Source organism: Siniperca chuatsi, linkage group LG4, assembly GCF_020085105.1.
Source record: "Siniperca chuatsi isolate FFG_IHB_CAS linkage group LG4, ASM2008510v1, whole genome shotgun sequence".
In the NCBI taxonomy this organism is placed as follows: domain Eukaryota; kingdom Metazoa; phylum Chordata; class Actinopteri; order Centrarchiformes; family Sinipercidae; genus Siniperca; species Siniperca chuatsi.
The window spans coordinates 28,894,252-28,915,938 of NC_058045.1; the positions used below are offsets into that span (position 1 = coordinate 28,894,252).

Below are 21,687 nucleotides of genomic sequence, written 5' to 3' on the forward strand. Positions count from 1 at the left end.
GCTAATTTCACAGCTCATTACTTTCCAATAGAGCCAGTAGCAGAGCTGCAATACCTGAGTGCTGCTCTGACATCAGAGAGAGCAGCTTTGATTGGACAATACTTGTGTGTGTGTGTGAACTCTACAGAGGACAAACCAGGGGAGGTTGGCATCATCGTGACCCTCGCCATGCTCATCCTGGGGACTTTCCAATGGGCTGTTATCACCAGCATCACTGTAGATGGACTGGTATGTGCTTCACACACACACAAAAAGCTATCATCGTTTGCATCATAGTAAGACCTGACTTGCATTAAAATACCACACAACCAATGGCCAGTCAAAAGCGTGTCAAGCGCTACGAACACACACATTAGAGGAGGTTTTGCTGAACATGTATGGGTTCGTTTTTTAACACCTGTGTCCACAACCAGATCTCTGCAGCTAGTCCAAATGGTTTCTGCCCATCTGGTGTTCAACCTTCACCGACTCCCTGTTGAAGTTCGCATGCAGTTCAAAACTCTGGTGCTGGCCTTTTCTACTTCCAAAACACAACAAACCTTACACTCGACGTTTTTTCCTGGCTCAGAATGGGCCTTTGTTGGGTGACTACGCCCAACAGTAAGCATAATTGGTCCGTGTAGAGTAAAGGCAATGAGTCTGTTACCTTATTTGACAGAAATCTATGCATGGGTTATTTCTGATCATTTGATAAACAAAAATGCAGGGCTGTACCGACTGTCATTCTTTTTACATTCGAAGGAACTTTGAATGTCTGTCGACATATTTTATGACGTCATCACGACAATAAAAAAATCCTTGAACAAAATCAATTTGAATAAAGTGATTCATCAGATCTAATGAATTTAACGGTGATGTATGTGATTCAGGAGAAATCGAAAACCATGACAAGTACCATGATATAGAGCGAACAACAACACAGCAAGTTATGTATCTAACACAACTAACTCACAACTCTCCTGCTACTACAGCTAACGTCACAACAACAGCATATCTTGGCAAACTAGAAAGTAAGCTGAATGTCCGTGGGCAAGTCATTTAACGTTACCTGACACACAAATCATGGCTTGAATAGTGTTGTGTGGCCCGGTCCGAGCCACTTTGTTTATTTCCCATTTACAGAGCCAGGGCTGTGTACAAACACCAGATTTTTTTTCAGTGCACACACTGAACGGACAGCTAGCAGACTGTGAGGAGATATTTGCTGAATTTGACATAAAGATGCGTATTGGATTAGAATCGCATACCCCACCTTTAAATGCAGAATGATTAGGATTTGTTAGTTGCTGTTTTGTAAACATATGATTCAAAGTTGGCCCCATGCAGAGAGAGAGAGAGAGAGAGAGAGAGCAGCGGCGGTCGAGCAAGCTAGAGAATGAAGAGAGAGAGCTGTGTTAGCAAGAACAAAGTAGTGAATCAGAGAAATTAAACATTATTTTCTGATTGTTCCACGGTGGTCACATTCTAAAGCACAAATACACAGGGCCACACCTCCGCACAACCCTGTGGGAAGGAGCCACATTGTCAGATTTTGTGCGAATGCAGCCGAAGCCACGCTTCATCCTGTCCGCCTCTGCTCTGAGCGTGTGTAGCTCAGCCCTGCACCATGACACAGACAGAGAGCAGAGGAGAGAGACGGAGACAGCGATGTAACGTGGTCGCTACGTTTTATAGAGTCTCTGCTTTTATTTTATGAGAAATCACAGGAAGTCCTCTCTCCCATTAGCGCTAGCTTCACAGCGGAGCGTTCAGGCCCAGTCAAAACAGCCAGTCTCATGTGTAAAATATAGCAGCTGTGGATGAGAGGGGAGTTGACTGCTGGAATTCAAAGACGTTATGTCTTATATCCTAAATAAATGAATAAATTGTTGTTTTTTTTTAAAAGTCTGAGCGCTTGTGCTGTGGCACTGAACCTTTACAGTTGTTTGTTTGGGAGGGATGCACTTCCAATTATTGATGACCTCTATTGTTTATATGGAGTTTGAATGCACTTATTGTAAGTCCCTTTGGACAAAAGCAAAACGCGACTCAGACTTTCGGCTGTAAATCAGTGAGGAGTTCCTCTAGATCAGTTGGGATTTAGAAATTTTACATTTGTGGATTTTATCCCACATTTTTACACAATTTGGAAACCCAGTCCCCTCCCCTCTGCAGTTGTGTCACTGCTAATCCAACTGTTGGCCTTTGGAGGGATACAGACAGACATGTGCTACCTCAGCGACACAGGATGTCACCAGACACTCATTTTTAACAGCCAGAGATCAGATTCACCAAGAGGGTGTAACATGTGAGAGGTTCCCGACTCCTCCTGTCCACACGACAGAGTGTCCTTCTGACACTGAATCCCAAATTACTTCTCGTGTGCTTGGGGTAAAAATATAAGTCATTTTGGACAAAAACGCCTGTAGTGTAATGTAATTAATACAGCTATGAGGGGTTTTGGTAATATGACGTTGCTGTTCTCTGTACTTCTTCTCTGTGGTTTGTATACATCATCAGAAGGGCAGTCAGCAACAGGTTGTAAACCACAGATGACGATCTGTTATTTCTTCTGTTATTTCTTCCTCTTGTTCTGTGTAACAGCAGTTGATGTTGCTTTATCACCCCTTACCATTATTCAGAGGGGATTGTAGAGGGCAAGGGTAAAAGGAGGCAGTGACGGCTGAGATACCTGCAGTTCACCTCGTTCTGTTTGTGACGTCTGTGTGAGACTCTTTTGAACCAGTTTGTGCCCATCCAGCGTCTGTTTTCCTCCACATTTTGATTAGTGGAGCTGACAAAGCTTATCACAGTGCAGGACATTTTGTTCAGTACACACACTCACACAATGGTGGTGGTAGTGGTGTGTGTTTGGGGAGTTTGCTGCGTTCTTCACAGTTCTACACTGATATTGTAATGTAAGAAAAAAACTCATTACAGCGACTCCCTCTGAATAACATTTTCAGTGATGGTAAGAGTAGCCACTAAAATATTCCTCTCAAGCTCAAGTGCGTTTAGTTTGCTTTTGCTGAAACATTGCTAGACTAAGAAAACAATGCATCTCCAAAATGTCAACATTTCTAGGTAAACAGTCATGTTTTCAGCTGTATGAGAATGTATATTTCAGAAATTTCAATGGGGTTTTAAATGGTTTATTTAGCCCAATAAGTTTGAAAATTCTCAACCCTTTTTAAAAAACAAGTTATCTTTCAGTTTATCTGAAAAATTCAAAATCACAAAATTTAAGGATGCATGGTTCTCAATGGATAGCGACAATGAGACGGCTGTCACACAATAAATAGTTTGGGAAAAGAATTCAAACTGGTTATTGTTGCTAAGTACAATATTTCAGTCAAAACAAAAAGAATATGAATACATTTTCTCACTTCAAAAACATGTACAGCAGGATATAAACAAGGTACTGAATTACAACAGTAAACATGATTAATTCTACTGTTGAACACCAGGAGCAGTGGTGGTCTGTGGTTATAGAAAAGCTGTCTTGTGAATGAAAAATTACTGGTTTACCAGACCAGCTCAGAAATTGTTTCGGAAATTCGTGTCTCAACAACTTAATGGAGAACAGTAGTAAACTGTATTTATACTGGGTAACTCCCAGTATAAATACAGTTTACAGCTCTCCTCACCCTCTCTCTCTCCGCCTCTCAGATGCGTTCAGTGGATCGGGTGTTCAAGTTCATCGACCTGCCATCAGAGGAGCCGCTGCCAGGGAAATCCGGTGTTAAAGGAGGCCCAGACCTTGTCATCGACAACCCTCACGCCCAAGACTGCTGGCCCAACCGTGGCCATATGGACGTCCAGGGCCTCACTGTCAAATACACAGAGGCTGGACGCGCCGTCCTCAGCGACATCTCCTTCTCTGTGGAGGGTGGGCAGAGCGTAAGTCCTAAGTGATGGGAAAGGGTGTGTGTGACTGGATTTTAATGAAACTTGGCAGACTGATGCATGTTAGCTCTGCTTTATTGGATTTTAAAACATCAAAACACTGATTAGCCCAAGATGGGCACTGCAATTAAAGGGTCATGGCAGGGTCATTGAAAGGTTGTAGCAAGGTGACATTCTAGCCAGCAGGAAGGCTGTGTCACATGTGTGGTGACATTTTCACTGTTTGCTTGTTTTAATTTGTTTAAAGCTGCTATAATCATTATTTTACACTGGATCGAATGACTATGTGTATGTGATCATTAGCACCACCTCTGCAGTTCTCTTTAGCTCTGAGTGATTCAGCGACTTTCAACTCATTGTTTCTGTTTTCTGGTTGCAACTTTACTGTTTCGTTTCACTAATCAGAGTAGTTTCCAGATGCAGCCAGTAGCTGTTTTCAGTGAAGAACTGATTAACCTACTGTAGGCACCAAAACAGCAAACATAGTTAGCAAATAGCTAGTGAAGAAAGGAGTTCTCAGGAGTTCAACAGAGCTAAAAGGGGAGTGAATGTTGGACTTAGACTCAGCATTTGGACAGAAACACAACTCCAAATGAAAGCTATTGTTATTGCTCCTTATCTGCTGGATGTGTAAATAGGCAACTGTTTGCTAACAAGTTGCCATATCAACTTATAAGGTCATAATGTCAGTGTTGTGTTTACAACTTGTTTCCATTTCCCCCACGTAGCCAAAAATCAGTTAGTTACAAATTAGAAGAATTTGGTCAATGAAGTTTTTTTTGTTCATTGTCATTTATCAATATTCAAGTGAACAAAATGTCATTCCTCTCTGGGGCAAAGTGCAAACAAAAGCACAAATCAGGCAACACAACAATACAGACAAATAAGCAAGACGCATAAGTGACAAAGTTCTTGGTAGAAAACAGTTTTCTTTTTTTTTAATTTTAACTCATACATACACTCATATCTGTAATATCTCCTTTGTATCTGATTTTCAAAAGCCTTATGCAATTTAATTAGGGCAGAGGAAGTCAGGCAGTAGTGGCCAAATAGCTTTCAGTGGAAACAGAGAAAACATGTTAATATTTGACCGCTCTCCCTCTCTCTGCTCCTGGCAGTAATTAAAGTCAGTATGAGCTCCTCAAAATGAATCCTGGAGGACAGCAGAACTCCGTAAGTGTCAGCACTTTAGCCTCATCCTATTAGCTACTTTATGGCCTCCTGATAAATGGGCTAATTGTTGCTGCGAGACTGCAGAAGAGAGGACAGAGAGCTTTTAGACTCCAAAACACCTCAAGGCAGCAGTTCATTTTACAGTGTCATGCGTATACCATATGTACTGCAATACTGTACAGTATGTGTACGTGCAGTGTATACAGTATTCTGTAGATATGCATACTTTGATAGATGCATGCACACAAGGACACCAGATACAGCATTTCTAGAAAATGGTGAATGAGTTAATTAAGCTTTTTAATTAACTGAAAAGCCAGAACATTTAGCAAATGTTTCTGTTCTGGTTGTGTGTGTGTGTGTGTGTGTGTGTGTGTAGATGGGTCTGCTGGGTCGAACAGGTTCAGGGAAGAGCACCCTGCTCTCCGCTCTGCTGCGTCTTGCCTCCACTGACGGAGAAATATCCATTGACGGCGTCTCCTGGAGCTCCGTCTCCCTGCACACATGGAGGAAGGCCTTTGGAGTGGTGCCGCAGGTACGTGTATGACTGCAGAACCGCTTTTCAACACTTGGCATACAAAGGTGGCCGGTTCAAATTCAAACGCTGTTGAGAAACACATTTCAACCGTACTTCAGTAAAGCTGATATCAGTCGTATGCCAATATGGAAGTGCAGCCAGGAAGGCAAAAAAAATGATTTAAAAGTTAGAACTATTATTCAGATTTCACCTTCAGAGAGTTACATCTGAAATAATTGAGTTTCATATTAAGAGTTTTTCAAACACTGAAAGTTGTAAAATTCAGATGGTTGTTTTATAGCAGCACCACCAAGTGTTCTTGCAGTCTAGTCTGCGTCATTTTGCATGAGACTGGACTATTGTGAAAAAATGTGTTTCATTTCATGGCAAAAAATAAATGAGTACAAGAAAACTGAGACAAAATAAAGATAATTGTTATTTTAACACAATGTTTTTAAATTGATTTGATGTATTTGCTTTTGCCCAACATGAATGACCACAGTCATACAATAAAGCCATACTGTGAACCAATAAAACTGAAGTTTTAAAACCTAGAGAGTAGTTGAGACTGGGAGATGTGAGTCACCTTAATCTTTTTTCTTTTATTTTAGATCGGAATCATGAACAGGTCATTGACCAAGTTGAGAGAGATTTCTGACTCTGAGAAAAGTAGATTTCATTATCACTGGAAAGCAGTTCCCTGGTTAAATGCCTGAAAATACAAATTATTATGAGGGCTACACTTTTTACACATTTCAAGGCAACTTTTGTAATCCAATCATGTGTAATTTTAAATGTTTTTTTTCTTTGGTCTGGTTTGAACAGAGAGTCTTTATTCTGACTGGCACTTTCCGGATGAACCTAGACCCATACGGACGCTACAGCGATGAGGAGCTGTGGAGGGTAGCCGAGGAGGTCAGGCACTGTTTTCACTTTTCCTCTCCTGTGCATATTATTTTGCCCATGATTGATATATCAATCATTTGACTTTAAATCAATCAGAGGTAATGAATTTGATAATGATTTGGTAATGATATATTGTGAGTTGTAGGATTTTCCTGCCTTGGATTTTCTTCTCACACCACTAAAGGAAAATATTTTATAAAATTTGTTTTCATAGTTTTGGCCTTGAGGCATATCAGATGCAATAATTTTGTTTGGGTGTTTTTTGTTAAATGAAAAAAGGGTTTTGAACAAAACCATGTTTGTATTTCTCAAATTAAGGTATCTGGGAAAAAGTATCGTATCGAACTTCAGTTCATTGGCAATAGTATCGAACATTTTCATTCATTTTGAAACGTCAGCATGGGGGTACAAATAATACAAAGCAAAAACTTCAACATATAGAGATCACTTCAGCATAGTAAAGTATTAAAAATAAGATGTTAGTGTAACAGCTCTTTTAATGTGTATCTAAACCAAAACAATATTAAAAATGTCCTGCAGTGTCAGAATCATCTTATTAAATTAAGCTGCAGTGTCAGTAGAAGAGAAACTGTCTTGTAACCTAAGGCTTCAGGTTTAATGCCACATTATCTTTTAAAGATGTTGCTGCGGGAGTGAACCTGACATCTGAGATGAAAACACAAATCTTCCCCTCCATGACGGTCAGTGGAGTGAATTCCAAAGTAAAATCTGTCCTGTGTGTCCGCAGGTGGGTTTGAAGTCGGTGATCGAGCAGTTTCCAGACAAGCTGGACTTTCAGCTGGAGGACAGAGGCAGTGTGTTGAGCAACGGACACAAACAGCTGCTGTGTCTCGCCCGCTCCATCCTCAGCAAGGCCCGCATCCTGCTGCTGGACGAACCCTCCGCCTACCTCGACCCCATGTCAGTATTAACGCAAAGCTCTCTCATCTGTGTGTGCTTGTGTGTATGTGGTATATGTATGTGTGTATGTGGTATATGTATGTGTGTGTGCGCACAACATAGTGTCTACCACCAGCCTAAAAGCCTCTCTGAGTCGCTGGTCAAATCCACAGTGAAATTGATGTGTGATGCAGTTTTATTTTATCTTGAGTTCAGAGTTTTATTTTTGACCATTTGAAACAAGGCATTAGAAAAAAAGTTTCCAGTACAAAGAGAGGAAAGAAACTTAGATGGGCTTGTTTGTGACCTCCTATCTAAACATGTTAATATAATTATCACAATATTATATCATTATATGAAAAAATACTGTTAAACCTATATATTGGATTCAAAATGTACCTCTGCTACTTGTCGGAACAACTTTAGTCAGAGCATTAATATAGCACATTGTAATGGCATTTAAATGTTTGATAAACCTGCAGACACTATAGATCTATTTCATGTCACTAGATTTAGGGCATATTAATAAGAAACACGCTGCGTTGTCATCCTGTCTACCTGTGTTACATTCTCTTTGATGTTTGTCTTTTTTGCTCCCTGTGTGCTTTTGTATGTGGGCACTTTCGAAGCTTTAATAAATTGTTTCTGCAAGAAAGGTGCCTCCTACTGCACGCTCAAACACAGCTAATACCTGAAAGTGATGCACAATTTGTGTGTGTGTGTGTTTGTGGCATCCTGTGAGGTCACAGTGCAGCGGAAGTCACCCAAATCCAACATGTGTGGCGTTCCTGTCACTGCATATGGTGGCAATTTAGAATGCTTAAAGTAATTCTGACCTACTGTATGTGGGTGTGTGTGTAACCATATGTGCGGGGGGGGGGGTCATGATGGTAAATGAAGCTTATAATGAGCAATCAAGTTTATGCTAAGGACAATGCTGCCTGCTCTTTCATGTTGGCCTCAACAGGAACAGAATGCTAAGCTAATGTGTTAGCAGTAGAGAGAGACGGCCTTTGATGATGGTGTGTGTGTGCGCGTGCGCGCAGAACGTTACAGGTCCTGAGGAAGACGCTGAAGCAGGCGTTCTCTGGCTGCACCGTCATCCTATCAGAACACAGAGTGGAGCCGTTGCTGGAGTGTCAATCATTCCTGGTAAGTTTTGAATTAAATTGTTATTTTGCTGATCATTTCTGCTGATCTTGAGTCTCTGTTAAAGTCAGACTATTTGTGCTGAGAGAGAGTTTTGAGAGTTTCATTAACATTTTAATGCTCAGCTTATGAAACTTGATCAGCTTACTTTAATGATTTATTTAATGTTTTTTTTAGGACATTGATGTGACTTTTTTCAGATATTTTAAAGCAGTCAAACCCACTGTTAAACTGAAAAGGCCATTAGCTTAAGCCAGTCATGAAGTTGTTCATACAAATCCTGGAAAATCATTTATTTTTTAGTTAGTTAGTTTAGTTTCCCATTAAATACCTCTTTTTAAATCTTAGAAACATCATATTTTCCAAGAAAACGGATTAAAAGCCAAGATAAACAAATAACCAACTTCTCCTCCTTCCCATCTGTCCAGATGATCGAGGGCAGCTCCATGAAAAGCTACGACTCCATCCAGAAACTGCTGAATGAGACGAGTCACCTGAAACAGGCCATGAGCCCCGCTGACCGGCTCCACCTCTTCCCGACGCTTCACCGCCTCAACTCCAGCAAGAGGGCGGCACCGCAGACTGCCAAGATCTCGTCCCTGCCAGAGGAAGCTGAGGACGAAGTCCACGACACTCGCCTCTAACCGGCCAGGCACACACACACACACACACACACACACCCAACTCTAAACAAGGGATTGATCTAGTGATGGGTCTAAGTGGTCAATAGTAAATAAGTTTGAGCCATTATCCCCCCAAATTAAAAGTGAAACAGCATCTGAATCACTATGGGACATAAACTCTCCACCGGTGCCCAGACAAATTATTTTATTCAATAATAGGAGAACTCAATTCACACTCAATCATAATTGATCTAAAAATCAAAGATGAAAAAGTTTTCCATCATATTGGCATTAAACAAAATTGACTTGTTTATACTTGATTTTTAATAAAACAACAAATTTTGACCAATATATTGATTTTTACCCTCATACAGTATATTGTACACATGCAAATTAACATGTAGCGACACAAGCACAGATGACACACAGCTGGGTCACATCCATTTTACTGTCAGATAATGAGGCTGAAGTACGGAGCTCATTTATTGCCAGAAATTTACACAAATATACAAGTGGGGGAGGATGTTTTGCACACGTGTAATAAAACGTTGTGTCTGTTAAATTCTGCATGAATATGAATCAGGTGTGTACAGTGCAGAATTTGGAGGCTGAGGTTACAGAAATAGAACTTAATATTACAAGTGTGCAAAACTTAAGAGCAACGCCACATGTTGACCATTGACCAACACTGTACAACATAGCAGCAAGTTTAGAAAAGATTTGTATGTAGCAAAAAAATGCAGACATCTGCAGGCTCTCAAATTTAAAGCTTTTGTTGTACATCAAAGTCACAAAATTAGAAAAATAATAAGAAACTACAGTGTGTATGTGCTGCAGGATCTTACTTCCAGAAGCATGGAAGATAAAATCCTCCATGTAACAGGGACCACCAGGAGCAGAGCAAGATGGCTAGACATGTAAATTAAGCACATGATAACACACCCCAAAATCTAACTGGACGCTTTGTCATTGAACCATTTCAAGTGTCATTGCAGGTTTCAGTCTGTCGGGTGTTTTTGGGGGCTGGGCAAAACTGTGCGAGGGTTCCTTCAGTTCTGATCCTCAAAATGTTTCTACTCTGAGGTCAAACAATTATATTTGCTTTTGGGGGGGGGGGATTGCATTGTACTTTTTTATTGTTTTAAAAAACATTTTCATTGGATTGAACTAAGGGATTACTTTGTAAGAAAAATATTTTGTTCTGACTAGTGAACAACTAGCTAGTTTTTACTGGAGTCTTCAGTCTCTTTAGATTGTTTGAATTCAGAATGAAATCAAAATAGCAGCCACTGTAGAAGTCTGACTTATTGTATGCATCTTGCATAAGGGTGTGATCAGATTGGAGCTTTTCTTATCTGTACAATTACAAAGTGTAACTATGAGCATTGCAAGCAAACAGACAGCACAACATTTACTCATTATATCATCCAGAGCAGGAACTAACAATGCAGAATAAAAAATGAATAAAAACGTTGCTGACTTCTCTGCTCAGTCTTAAGCCATGTTGATACTAAGCCGGCTAAATTTGAAAACACATCTTTTATTTCCATTTTAGCCTTTGTCCGCACTAAAGAGCAATCCACAGCGGGAGCGTTTGAGTTTTTTATTGATCGTCACTCGTTCATCTAACGGAACAGATCTGCTTCCATTTTATTAAAATGTACCTAATAATTACCTAGCAATCTCCACAGGCAGCCAAATCACACAAATATCCCATCGTCTATATGTTGTGAATAATAACTAACTCTATCTATAATGATGGATAATGGCACCCAGTTTCACGATGAGCCTTCCAGTTTCATTGAACTTTTGTCAGCCTCTGGCCTTTCAAACTGTGGCTCGAGTCATTGTAGATTAAACTGATGCATGCTTCAGTAGTGCTTATTTTACTTACCACCGGCGCCTTGCGTCTGATGTGAATTCCCAGTAAGCCTCTGCTTTTCACAACCAAAAACAGTTTTCAGAAACACTGTCCAGTTTGAATAAGTCTGACAAAACTCTTCAAAACAAGACGGTGAAGTCCTGAAGTTGATTCTGAAAACAGTGTCCAGATGACTACGACTGAAACCTTTTCTACGATCTGACAAAACTGTTCTCCCATTTTAGTGTGGACAAGGAAAACCTCAATTCATTATTTCTGTAACCATTTAATCAATATAGGTGTTGTCATTAACCTGTATTCAATGTTATCACACGACTTTGAAGCATAAAATCTGGATTTGATCAACGTCGCCATTGTGAACAGGAAGCATTAATGAGCTAAAATGAAATTGTGAGTTTTGCTAAATTGTCTGCAAACTTACACAAAGACACAAATCAAGCACCATATTGGTATACATGTTGCGGTATGTACAAACTGTAATGGACCAAAAGAAAATCTGTATATCCTACAGGATAAAAAGAGATCAGAGCTTTGTCAAACAGTTCTTCTAGGGAATTAAGGTAAACTGCAGCAGTTCTGCAGACTTCTACAGTGGCTTCATGTGTATTGTGCTAAAGTATCTTTGGTTAGTCAGTGAGACTCTGCAGTAGCTTCACTGCCGTCAACACACACATCAACAGGGACACTGGCTGACGCTACTAATGAGTGATGATTCAGATACTTATTGCTCTGTCTGAATGCACTTTAGAGACACCCTGAGGTACTCATCAGCTTTCACAGCAAGGAAACAGTCAAAAGATTAAATGTTGTACAGTTTTGATTCCTCCATAAAATGAAGTGTAGATGTAGAATTGTGACCTTTGATTACAATTCTTGCTTTTTACTTAAATTTTTCAGCTTTTTGTTACTTGGTGAATTACAGAGGAGCCAAAAAAAAAATTCTATTTGATATAAAGTATATTTTTCCAGAACCACTGCTGTACAAACGCAAAGCAAACATTTAGCATTTCTTTTTCATCATTTTCAAAGTTCTATCTGTACTTCCCTTGGAAACTGGAAACCATTTTGACTCTTCCAACGACACTTTGGTTGAGGGAAGAGTGTGTTGCTCCTTTCATACTGAATATAAGTTTTTGTAAAGCAGCGATGCAGAAAATTAAGGTACTGTGGAGAAATGCCTTGATGTGTTAACTGTGACGACAGATTTTTTTTTTTTTTTTTTTTTTTTTTTTTACAGAGTAAATAAAGAACTAAGCTGTTTCTTACTCATAGGAAAGGGACACAGATGTCCAAAAAAATGTATAAATGTATTTGTTCAATCAACTATATTTCCAGTAAAACTAAAGATTGAGAATTTCAGTGTGGTTGTCATTTTTGTTAAAAGCTTGTGTGAGTCAATTATGTTGGGAAAGGAAAATTCTTTTGGGTCTTGTTCATGAGGCGTTTGTGGCTCAATCTGACATACCGATTCTAACATTAATCCCTGTTCTTGAACATACACTACTTGGCCAAAAGTAGGTAGACACCTACACATTACAGCTATGTGTGATAGTTGAACGTGAGATTCCAAAACTATAATCTACAGCTGTAACAGCCTCCAGTTTTCTTTCAGGCTTTGCTCCCGTCTGCGTTTCGGTTCATCCCAAAGGTGTTGGATGGGGTTGAGGTCAGAGCTCTGTGCAGGCCAGTCAAGTTCCTCCACATCAAACTGGGGAAACCATTTCTTTATGGACCTGGCTTTGTGCACGGGGGCACTGTCATGTTGAAACAGGAAAGGATCAAACACAAATGGTTGCCACCAAGTTTTAAGCACGCTGTTGTCTAAAATATCATTGTATACTGTAGCATTATAATTTCCCTTCATGGGAACGGAGGGGCCTAGACCAAACCAGGAAAAACAGCTGCAGACCAGAAGGACACCAATGACAGGGCTAGCCATCTACTTTTGGCCATATGGTGTATATGTTGCTTCTGTGTGTCCAACATGCTTTCATGGGTTTTTTTGGCAACAGAAAATGTCTTGGTGATTTTATCAGGTTTTGGCGTCAAAATCAAAGCACGCGATTTCTACCATAATGCAATGCAGTCACAACAGATTATAAACTGTATTCCAATTGTGTACACAAAGTACTGTATACTAAGAGTAGTTAGTATAAAATGGTACTTTTTTTTTGGTATACTAACACGAAATGATACAATACATGCGCTCACGGACAACAAACAAACTTCGGAAATCCAATGCCGATCAACTTCATGAAGAGGAAGTAAAATTAATAAAATTTTCATTTGCAAGTAGCTCCTTCATTTCCTCCGGACATGACATTTAATTTTCCACCTATAATACAGGTAAAACTGAATGCAAAAATTCCATATCCCTTCTCTGCAGGTTGAGGAAAGCATTCTGGGAATTGTCAGATTAATTTAACACTATCAAGGGACCACAATAAATTTAAGAACAAGGATTTTTACTTTAACTAGGATTATGTACTAAAGATAAAGAAAAGTCATATTTTGGGACTTTGGGGGATTTGTAAGGTCCTGTGTTTTATTAAAAATGAAAAATCAATAAAATAACAAAAAGTCAGATGGGGATTTTTAACAGTGCCATTTTAATGTTTGTGCTTGAAAGACAATTCTTTAAACCTCAAACCGCTATCATACAGATCAAAATCATAGGTTGACTAAAATCTCTCCTGTACATATGTATAGATATATATATATATATAAACAATGTCAGCTTAAAATAAAACGTGTCCTTAAAAGTAAAAACATAAGTGATAATGGAAAGCAAAAAAGAAAGTATGAGTTACACTGTAAGGCTCAGCTGGGGTTAAAATTGAACATGACTCAGGAAAATGATGGACATTTAAAATATTTATTATGGCTTACAGTTGATTGAGGACATCCTGTGTTTATACAGTTCTATTACTTATTGCCACAGCCCCTTCACTTTGAAACAAGTGAAGGGTTCAGAACCAAACTCATTTTACAAACACTATGTACAAATTATTTTTTTCAGCAGTTTTGCTTTAAGGTTTCGTCACTGTACAAGCGTCATACCACATACACCAATCTATAGAGCATTTAAACTTACTAATTCTTATTTACAAATATATTTGGTAAAACCCTGATTAATTTCAACAGTATTTAAAACCAACCTTGCAACTATTTAAAGATAAAACACTTGAATATCTCAAAATACTTAATAGCAAAAACAACAAAAGAAAATAAAAACCTGCTTGTTTCTTTCTTTGATCCAAAAACACTTTTCACTAAAAAAGGTAACACCTGTAAGTACCTTTTTTTAGTTAACTCTTCAATGTCCTTATACCAGTAGGAGAAGTACACAAATACTGTGTCAGTACTCTTTTGAGGCAGTTTCCACAAGTCAAATACTTTATATCTCAACTTTTATTTCAGTAAAATTCTTACACTGTATCTTGTCTACTGAATACTGTCCCATAATATGCAGGTTGATACACTGGAATAAGGCAACAGAAAAGTAACCTGCTGCATTACCTTCTGTTGTTTTTTCCCGCCACGTATAATCTTACCAAACCAAATGATCAAATACTTCAAATACTGTAATAGAATAAAACTATGGTCCCCAAGTACACAACTGTAGTACAGTGTAACAAGTACGGATAACAAGTACAAATACTAAAAGTCAAAAGGTCGTCAGGTACCTAGTCTTTACATCATGGAGGGAGGTTCACAGCGGAATCATGGGGTGGGGGGGCGTGGGGGATGTCTACTTGCTGTTGTTGTTTTCATGCAGATCTCTGTGGAGGATCCATATGTCCTCGTGTGATTGGTTGTTGTCGTTGATGTTGTTGCGGTAGTTGTTGTTGCTGCTGGGGGGAGCCTGCTTTGTTCTGCTGTTGTTGGTGGTGGTTCTGCTGCTGCGGCTGGGGGGCGTCTGGGTTCGGCCGGGGCTGCTGCTGCTGCCGTTATTGTTGCTGCCGGAGGCAGCAGTGGAGACTCGTGTCTGCTGCCCCCTGCTGCTGGGGACGGGGAGCTGCGATTTGGCGCGAGGGCCTGAACGCCGGTCGCTGCTCTGGACGGCTGCCTGGGTGGAGCTGCGGCTGGACTGACGGATGACAGTCTGCACAAACAAACAGACTCTGGTGAGTTGGAGCCACTTTAATCGCCGTTTAAGTCACCTACTGAAACAAAATGATCCTGCACTTCTGTTCATGCCAACTAGCCCCATGTACACAAAATGGAAGTAATGGCAGCAATTTTAGACCTGCAGTTGTAGACATGCCCTAACCAGACGTTAGTTGTTTGTTGTTGGGTTTTTCGGGCTGATCGACATTAAGGCCAGGGTACGATGGAAAGAACTACTTCATACGATGTGTTGTCCAATCACATCGGATGGCAAAATTGTACGGCTGGTCCAATAATCACACCCACTTCATGCAGTGGATGGCCAGGTGTGCGGAGGTGGCACATTAAGCAGGGGTTAAATTTCTTAAGCTCTCTTTTTTTATTGTTTATACAACAAGTTATGTCATTTTTGCGTGTATAACTTAGTGCGACACTATAAAAGCATTCCAGGAAAGACGGACGACACTTCATACAAACTTGTTTAAGTTAAGTCCCAGTCATAGTTGTTTAGAAATGCAAAGGAATTGCAATGCAAATAATTCATAAATTCAACTGACTGTATTTTACAAGCTGAATCATACCGTCAAGTCGCTGTAACAGCAAAACATCATGTACAACCTTACAGCTACAAGTAAACCTGCAGTAATGACATATTGTACAAAAGTACAGTCCTGAAACTGCTAATACTGGACAGGTCAATTTATGTGTGAGGTAACACCAAACACACCAATGACACATGATTAAAAGTTGTACAAAACAATCACACACATTCATTTTAAATTTGAGTCACAAGTTTGTGGCTCAGTCAGGTCGCTTAATGGCGTGACGATGATAAGAGATTAGTGGAGGTTGGTATTTTTTCTACAGAGAACAAAAAATAAAAATAAAAATTAGCTGCTGCAGACAAAAATAACTGAAATGCAGTCCTGTGTTGGTACATTTGTTTTATAGCATCTGAAGTACTTTTTCGTTATGTCAGACTGTTCAAGCATACAAAAATGTAGTAACACTTTCAGTGTTTTTTTTTCTTTACTTATGCATCACAGAAATAAGACGTGCCCAAGCAATAAACGGCCATTTCAGAGAACTGAACTGTGTCTGTGATGTTGTGAAGAGAGTTACAGATTATATCCAGTAACTATTATTTATTTCGATGCTGAGCTGCCAGTCACGGATGTATTTGCACTCTTTCTTTTCCTTCTCACCGTCTGCGGTCGCTGCTGGACGGCGGTTTCCTGCGCTGCCTTGTGGTGGGGCGTCTCTTCACGGGGAGAGCTGGAGAACAGGATCAAGTCGTCTTTGGCCTGAGAGATCTGTGGGAGATGATCAACATTAAGAGCGAACATTAAGCAGCAGGTAAAACCTCAACTGAATGTGAGTAACAACAGCAGTGTGGCTGGCTGCACTGTGAGTATTCTGTTAGTGTACAACAGGTTATTTGAAGTAAATTACTGGCTGGGATGTTGGTGATGAGGTGTCATCAGGGTCATGGATTACTTTTAAAAGGTCAATTCTGATACCAATAATTTAGAAACAAAGCGGGCAAGCGATTATGTTTTTGGTATAGTTAGTGAAGTATTTCTTTTTGGGGTCTTCGCTTTCCTCAATTGCAAAAACCTCCATCAAAATCAGTGTTTTTCCACCAGAACTGGATGGAAATCTCTCTAAAACAACATTTAGATCATCTTTGGACACTGAACTCTCCACCGAATGTCAGACTGATGAAATACTTTAAGATAAGTTATCAGTTTTTAAAGACTCACACCCCTGAAGCTGCTGAGTAACTGGAATAATTTGTTGTTTAGACAAAATTAGGTCATGTCAAACAGCAGGAGGAGCAACAGGAGCTAGTTAAAAGGTAAATGTCATTACCAAGCCAGTGCCGTGCAGCAGACACACATACAGTACAGTCTCTATATTTGGAAGGATGACAGTGATGAATTAAAGAGCCAGGAATGAGTCAAAACATGTGAACTAAAAGCAGAGTGTTGGGAAATGGCAGTGTAATTAAGACCTAAGTGGCTTCTGGACGGCAAAAATGTTTTCTGAGGAGGTTTATTTAGTATTTTGCTGGATGACAGAGACACACAGTTGTAGCCAGAGGTCCATCTATATGTGTTTTTCCTTCATTAAAAAGTGTAGCGGTCACTTTTGCTGAATCGATACCACTTTAATCCGCTGTACTGCTTATGTGAATTTGTCATAGCAAACACTAGTATTAGATTAGATTAGTCTATTTGAATTTGTTTACACTGACAAAGATGGAAAATATTACAAAATCTGTATATATTTATAAACTGTCATTAGTCTATGATGAATTTAAACCTGCAATAACTTTTGGCCACTTGGAGGCAGCAGAAACAACTTGTGAACATAAAATTGGCATATCATCAGTTTTTAAGCACTTGCGCTTATTTACACATCCAGCAGTTATGAAGCAACATTATCATTCGTTTGGCGAATGCGAGTCCAATATTCACTCCCCTTTAGCTCTGTTTTTGCTTTCCACTAACTCCTGAGGGAAATATCTGGCTCTTTAGCTGCTAAATGCTCCACTATGTTCACCAGCTACTCTCTAACCTTGTCTGTCTGCTGCTGAGCAGGTAGTGAACAGTGGCTTTTTACAGCTTTTTCTATGAAAACAGCTGCAGCCGAAAATAACAGAGTGAACCAAAACAGTAAAGTTGTGGGCGAACACCTAAACAATGAGCTGAAACGCATAAAGCTCCGTAAAGCCGAGGGGAGCTGCAGATTCAGGTGATAAATCTCTGTATGTTCATCACTACAAGCGACTCCTTTAACATTATGAAATATCGATTATAGGTGTTTTTTTAATACATCAGAGCATATTTCCTTTCTCATGCTGGCTCTGTATTGTTGTATTTGTGCTAAATTTCTATACAATCTTAAGATTTTGGACTTGACTGAACTGATGGATGACTGGTTGGTTAAATTTCTGTTTGGATGTCATTGATTGTTGTAGCTAATCTCAGAATGCTCACACGGGAAGCAATTTATTAACGATTGAAAATTGCAGTATGAGAACATTTAGTTTCGTAGCACATTCATCATATCTAAATTTGATTTATTTATTTTTTTTGTTCATTTAAAATCAACGGCAGCATCACAGCAGAGAAGTGCTGACAGGACAGAGTGTGTGTGCTTCATGTTCTTATATCCCGTTGGGGACTTTAACCTGAACGCACACCAACTGTTGAGACTGCTTTTTGAGGGTTAAGACTTGGTTTTAGGGTAAGGGGCTAGGGAAAGCATTGTGTCAATGATTGTCCTCCACGGGGGTAGTGAAACAAGTGTGTGTGTGTGTGTGTGTGTGTGTGTGTGTGTGTGTGTGTGACAGTACCTTGCTGATGTCTGGCTCTGACTTGCTGGAGCACATGGTCTGCAGCTCTCTGATTAAATCTGTCTCATCATCAGAGAACACAGACAGACCTACAGGCTCCCTACAAACACAATGAAATATTTTTGCTCTTAGTACAGGGACATGTAACATCACAGCTATTAATTATTATGCTTGGTGCTGTCTGAGTCCTGTTTATTTGACTGAAGCAGACTTTTATTTTTTGTGAGACAATGCTGCTCTCTGCTGGTTGCTTGAAGTCCTACTACAGTACCAATGCTACACTGTTGGACCAATACTACTGCTACTACTACTAATAATAATCATCATTAGAGAGCACACAAACCTCTGGACTTTGCCATTGGTGATCAAGCTGACATCAGTGCTAGACAGTGAACCTGCAATCACAAGCATATATGAACAAACATTAATAAAACATGACTTGAAAGGGTCAGTCCACTCGAATCACAAGAACACTTTCACTTCTACTGGAATCTAACCACGCAAATAGTTTTGGTTTTATTTTGAGTGTTTGAGATTTCTGCCTCCACCCCAATATAATGAAAGTGGATGGAGTTTGTTGTACTAACAGCATTGGTCTAATACATTTGGAAAAAAACTAAACAGCTACGTGTCTTTACACAAACAATGTATTATCAGGATAATCCATAGCTCTTTCTGTCAACAATTTTAATTAGAAACAGCTTGCTATCTATAAAAGGTAAAATATGGTGTGGATTATCCTGCGTAACAGGGACATTGTTTGTTTGAATGACAGCAGCATGCAGCACATGTTAAACCTGTTAAATAACGCCCCCCTGTGGATGCAGCTGACACAAAGCCAGTGTCCCCAGTTCAGGGTTGGACATCCAAATTTTTAGACCTCTAGACTTCACTATGGGTCAAAAAGAACCCTTCCAATGCAGCTGAAAAACCCTTGTTTTATCTGAAAGTTGACACCACTGGTGTATTCTTTGCAGCCCTTAATGCTCCTTTGTGCAAAGCCATTTAATGGAGCATTCAGGTCCTCTTAAACTAAAGTCAGGAATGATCACATAACCATATTGTAAAGTCGCTGGATGTAAATAATGAAAGCCAGGATTTAACTGCTCTTTGTTTGCACTCTGCATATGTTGTTAAATGAAAGTTATATGGATATACCATTTACCTGGTGCATTGTTTGCCAGTTTAGTATGTATTTAAGTGAAACGTTACATCATGTACTGTTAACTTGGTTATCGTCGAACCTGTCCAAGTTTACCACTGGTTTTTACACTTAAGACGATTGAAGGTGCTTCAGCGGATCCAAACCTCTGAATTGGGACACAGCTTGTAGCGCTGCTGGCAGAGCAGCCATCTTACCCTCTCTAAAGGAACCGCCAGAGCTCCAGTTTAAGGCGGGGCTCCCTTTCTTCCGAGGGCTGGTGTTGGATCGTCTCAACTTGCTGCTGTCCCGTCCCTTTCTTCCTCCTCCTCCGCCATTTCCTTTATAGGAGCCGATGGCTGACAGAGGTAAGGTCCCGCCCCGAAACTCCAGCAGGTACCTGTCAATCTCTGCAGGAGATGAAAATACACATCAGTTTCTTTTTATGTCACACTGTTTTCCAGTGGGTCGTTCCCAACTGAAACATCATCATCTCTTCATCATCTGTGGCGCCCACACACCGTGTCGAGGCAGAGGGCAGCCCAGGAGAAGAGCCTTGTTGACCAAGATGCTGAGGGCTGCTTTCACCACAGCCTGCTGCCCGGCACTCAGCGCACAGTTGCTAGGAGACGGTCGCTGCGACGACGGCGAGGAGGTGGTGGAGGTGGAGCGCTTGGCTGTTACCCGGGAGATGATGGCTTCTTCCACACGGGGGACGACCATGGCGTTCCAGAGCCGAGCCAGCCACCTGAACACACACAGACACACACATCAGACTGAGGGTCCATTTAGTTTCTCCTCTCAGTTGTTTATTTCCTTCTCGTAAGCTGTTTTCTGTGGACTTTTTCCGGCTGCTCTGACATCATTTTCAGTTGATACTAAGGTAGTATTACTTAGCAGCCATTCTTCTCTCTAAACCTCTTTTACTCTATTAAGAATACACATGGTTTATAAAACTATTTTCTGGTTTAACGTCAGAGGGCATTATCACTCTTAAACATGGACACTTGGCTCCTAGAGAAACAAGGGAAAAGCTGTTTTTTTTTAGTGCTGAAACTATTTGTAATTTAATTGATTACTAAATCAACAGAAAAGTCAGTAAGGAAAAATGCCAAGGTTCTGGTTCCTGATGCTCAATGTGACAATTTGATGGTTATCGTTGTTCTCTATCATAGTAAACTTTAAAGGTCTACTGCTGTTGGCCACCACATTTTGAAGCGGTCACCTTGGGCTCCTGAAATTTCCAAATGATATTTTTCCATAATTTCTGTTATTTTATAAAATGACAGATGGTGATGATTAAAAATGGAGAATGAAGAGATTAAACAACAATTGAGGTAATTGTCAATATACTGTAGTTGCAGCTCTACTATATTTAATTATATTCAATTAATTATATTAGCAGGCAATCAAGAAGATTGCCTGCTAGCGAAATTGAATAGCTAACGTTAATAAGTTAGATCCCTTTTAGTCCTGCTTTCAACCTATGGCAAATATTTTCTCATACTTCTAGCGTTTTAATACAAGGAACAGGTGAATATTCAATGAGATAACATAAGGGAAAAGTCAGATGGGACAGGAGCCGGCTTGTGACTGTAGCTAACATGTTAGCTAATGTAGCTTGCCAGCATAGCCAGGGTGTCTTCACTAGCCGGTGTCTGCCAACACTGCATTGTCAACTAAACTTGACAGAACGAGATCATTACCATGTTTAATCTGTATTTATTCTATGGTAACATGCAATTCAATATATCATGAACAGTTTTTTGGGACACACACACACACCTGACGATTGCCTCTGTGTTGTTTGGGACCACAGGGCAGGACAGGAAGAGCTGCGGGCCCAGCAAAGCCTCATGGGTCCCCAGACGGGACAGACAGGCGTTGAGCTGCTGCCAAACCTGGCTCACCCACATCACCGACCGCTCCATGACGCCATCAGGTGACCAAACTCCAGTCCCCATCTGGAGGAAGGGATTAAAGTTTTAACTTTTTGCCTTTGTCTTGCTGATAAAACACTACTGAACTGAAATAACAGAG

At 40.1% G+C, this 21,687-nt stretch overlaps 2 protein-coding genes across 3 annotated transcripts in view; one reads left to right on the plus strand and one right to left on the minus strand.

Moving 5' to 3' along the window:
• Positions 1–12,394, plus strand: part of cftr (CF transmembrane conductance regulator) — a 47,702-nt gene extending 35,308 nt beyond the window's left edge. For both annotated transcript variants that reach the window (XM_044192822.1, XM_044192821.1), the window contains 7 exons: positions 128–228; positions 3,649–3,879; positions 5,438–5,593; positions 6,401–6,490; positions 7,230–7,402; positions 8,428–8,533; positions 8,959–12,394. In XM_044192822.1, coding sequence (XP_044048757.1) covers positions 128–228; positions 3,649–3,879; positions 5,438–5,593; positions 6,401–6,490; positions 7,230–7,402; positions 8,428–8,533; positions 8,959–9,174 — 1,073 coding nt within the window. In that variant the 3' untranslated portion in view covers positions 9,175–12,394. The remainder of the gene's footprint in view (positions 1–127; positions 229–3,648; positions 3,880–5,437; positions 5,594–6,400; positions 6,491–7,229; positions 7,403–8,427; positions 8,534–8,958) is intronic.
• A 1,502-nt stretch (positions 12,395–13,896) lies between these two features.
• cttnbp2 (cortactin binding protein 2) overlaps positions 13,897–21,687 on the minus strand; it is a 96,937-nt gene continuing 89,146 nt past the window's right edge. The window contains exons 17-23 of the mRNA XM_044192820.1: positions 21,433–21,611; positions 20,169–20,395; positions 19,866–20,057; positions 18,850–18,901; positions 18,507–18,606; positions 16,351–16,458; positions 13,897–15,140 (exon numbers count right to left, since the gene is read on the minus strand). Coding sequence (XP_044048755.1) covers positions 14,787–15,140; positions 16,351–16,458; positions 18,507–18,606; positions 18,850–18,901; positions 19,866–20,057; positions 20,169–20,395; positions 21,433–21,611 — 1,212 coding nt within the window. The 3' untranslated portion in view covers positions 13,897–14,786. The remainder of the gene's footprint in view (positions 15,141–16,350; positions 16,459–18,506; positions 18,607–18,849; positions 18,902–19,865; positions 20,058–20,168; positions 20,396–21,432; positions 21,612–21,687) is intronic.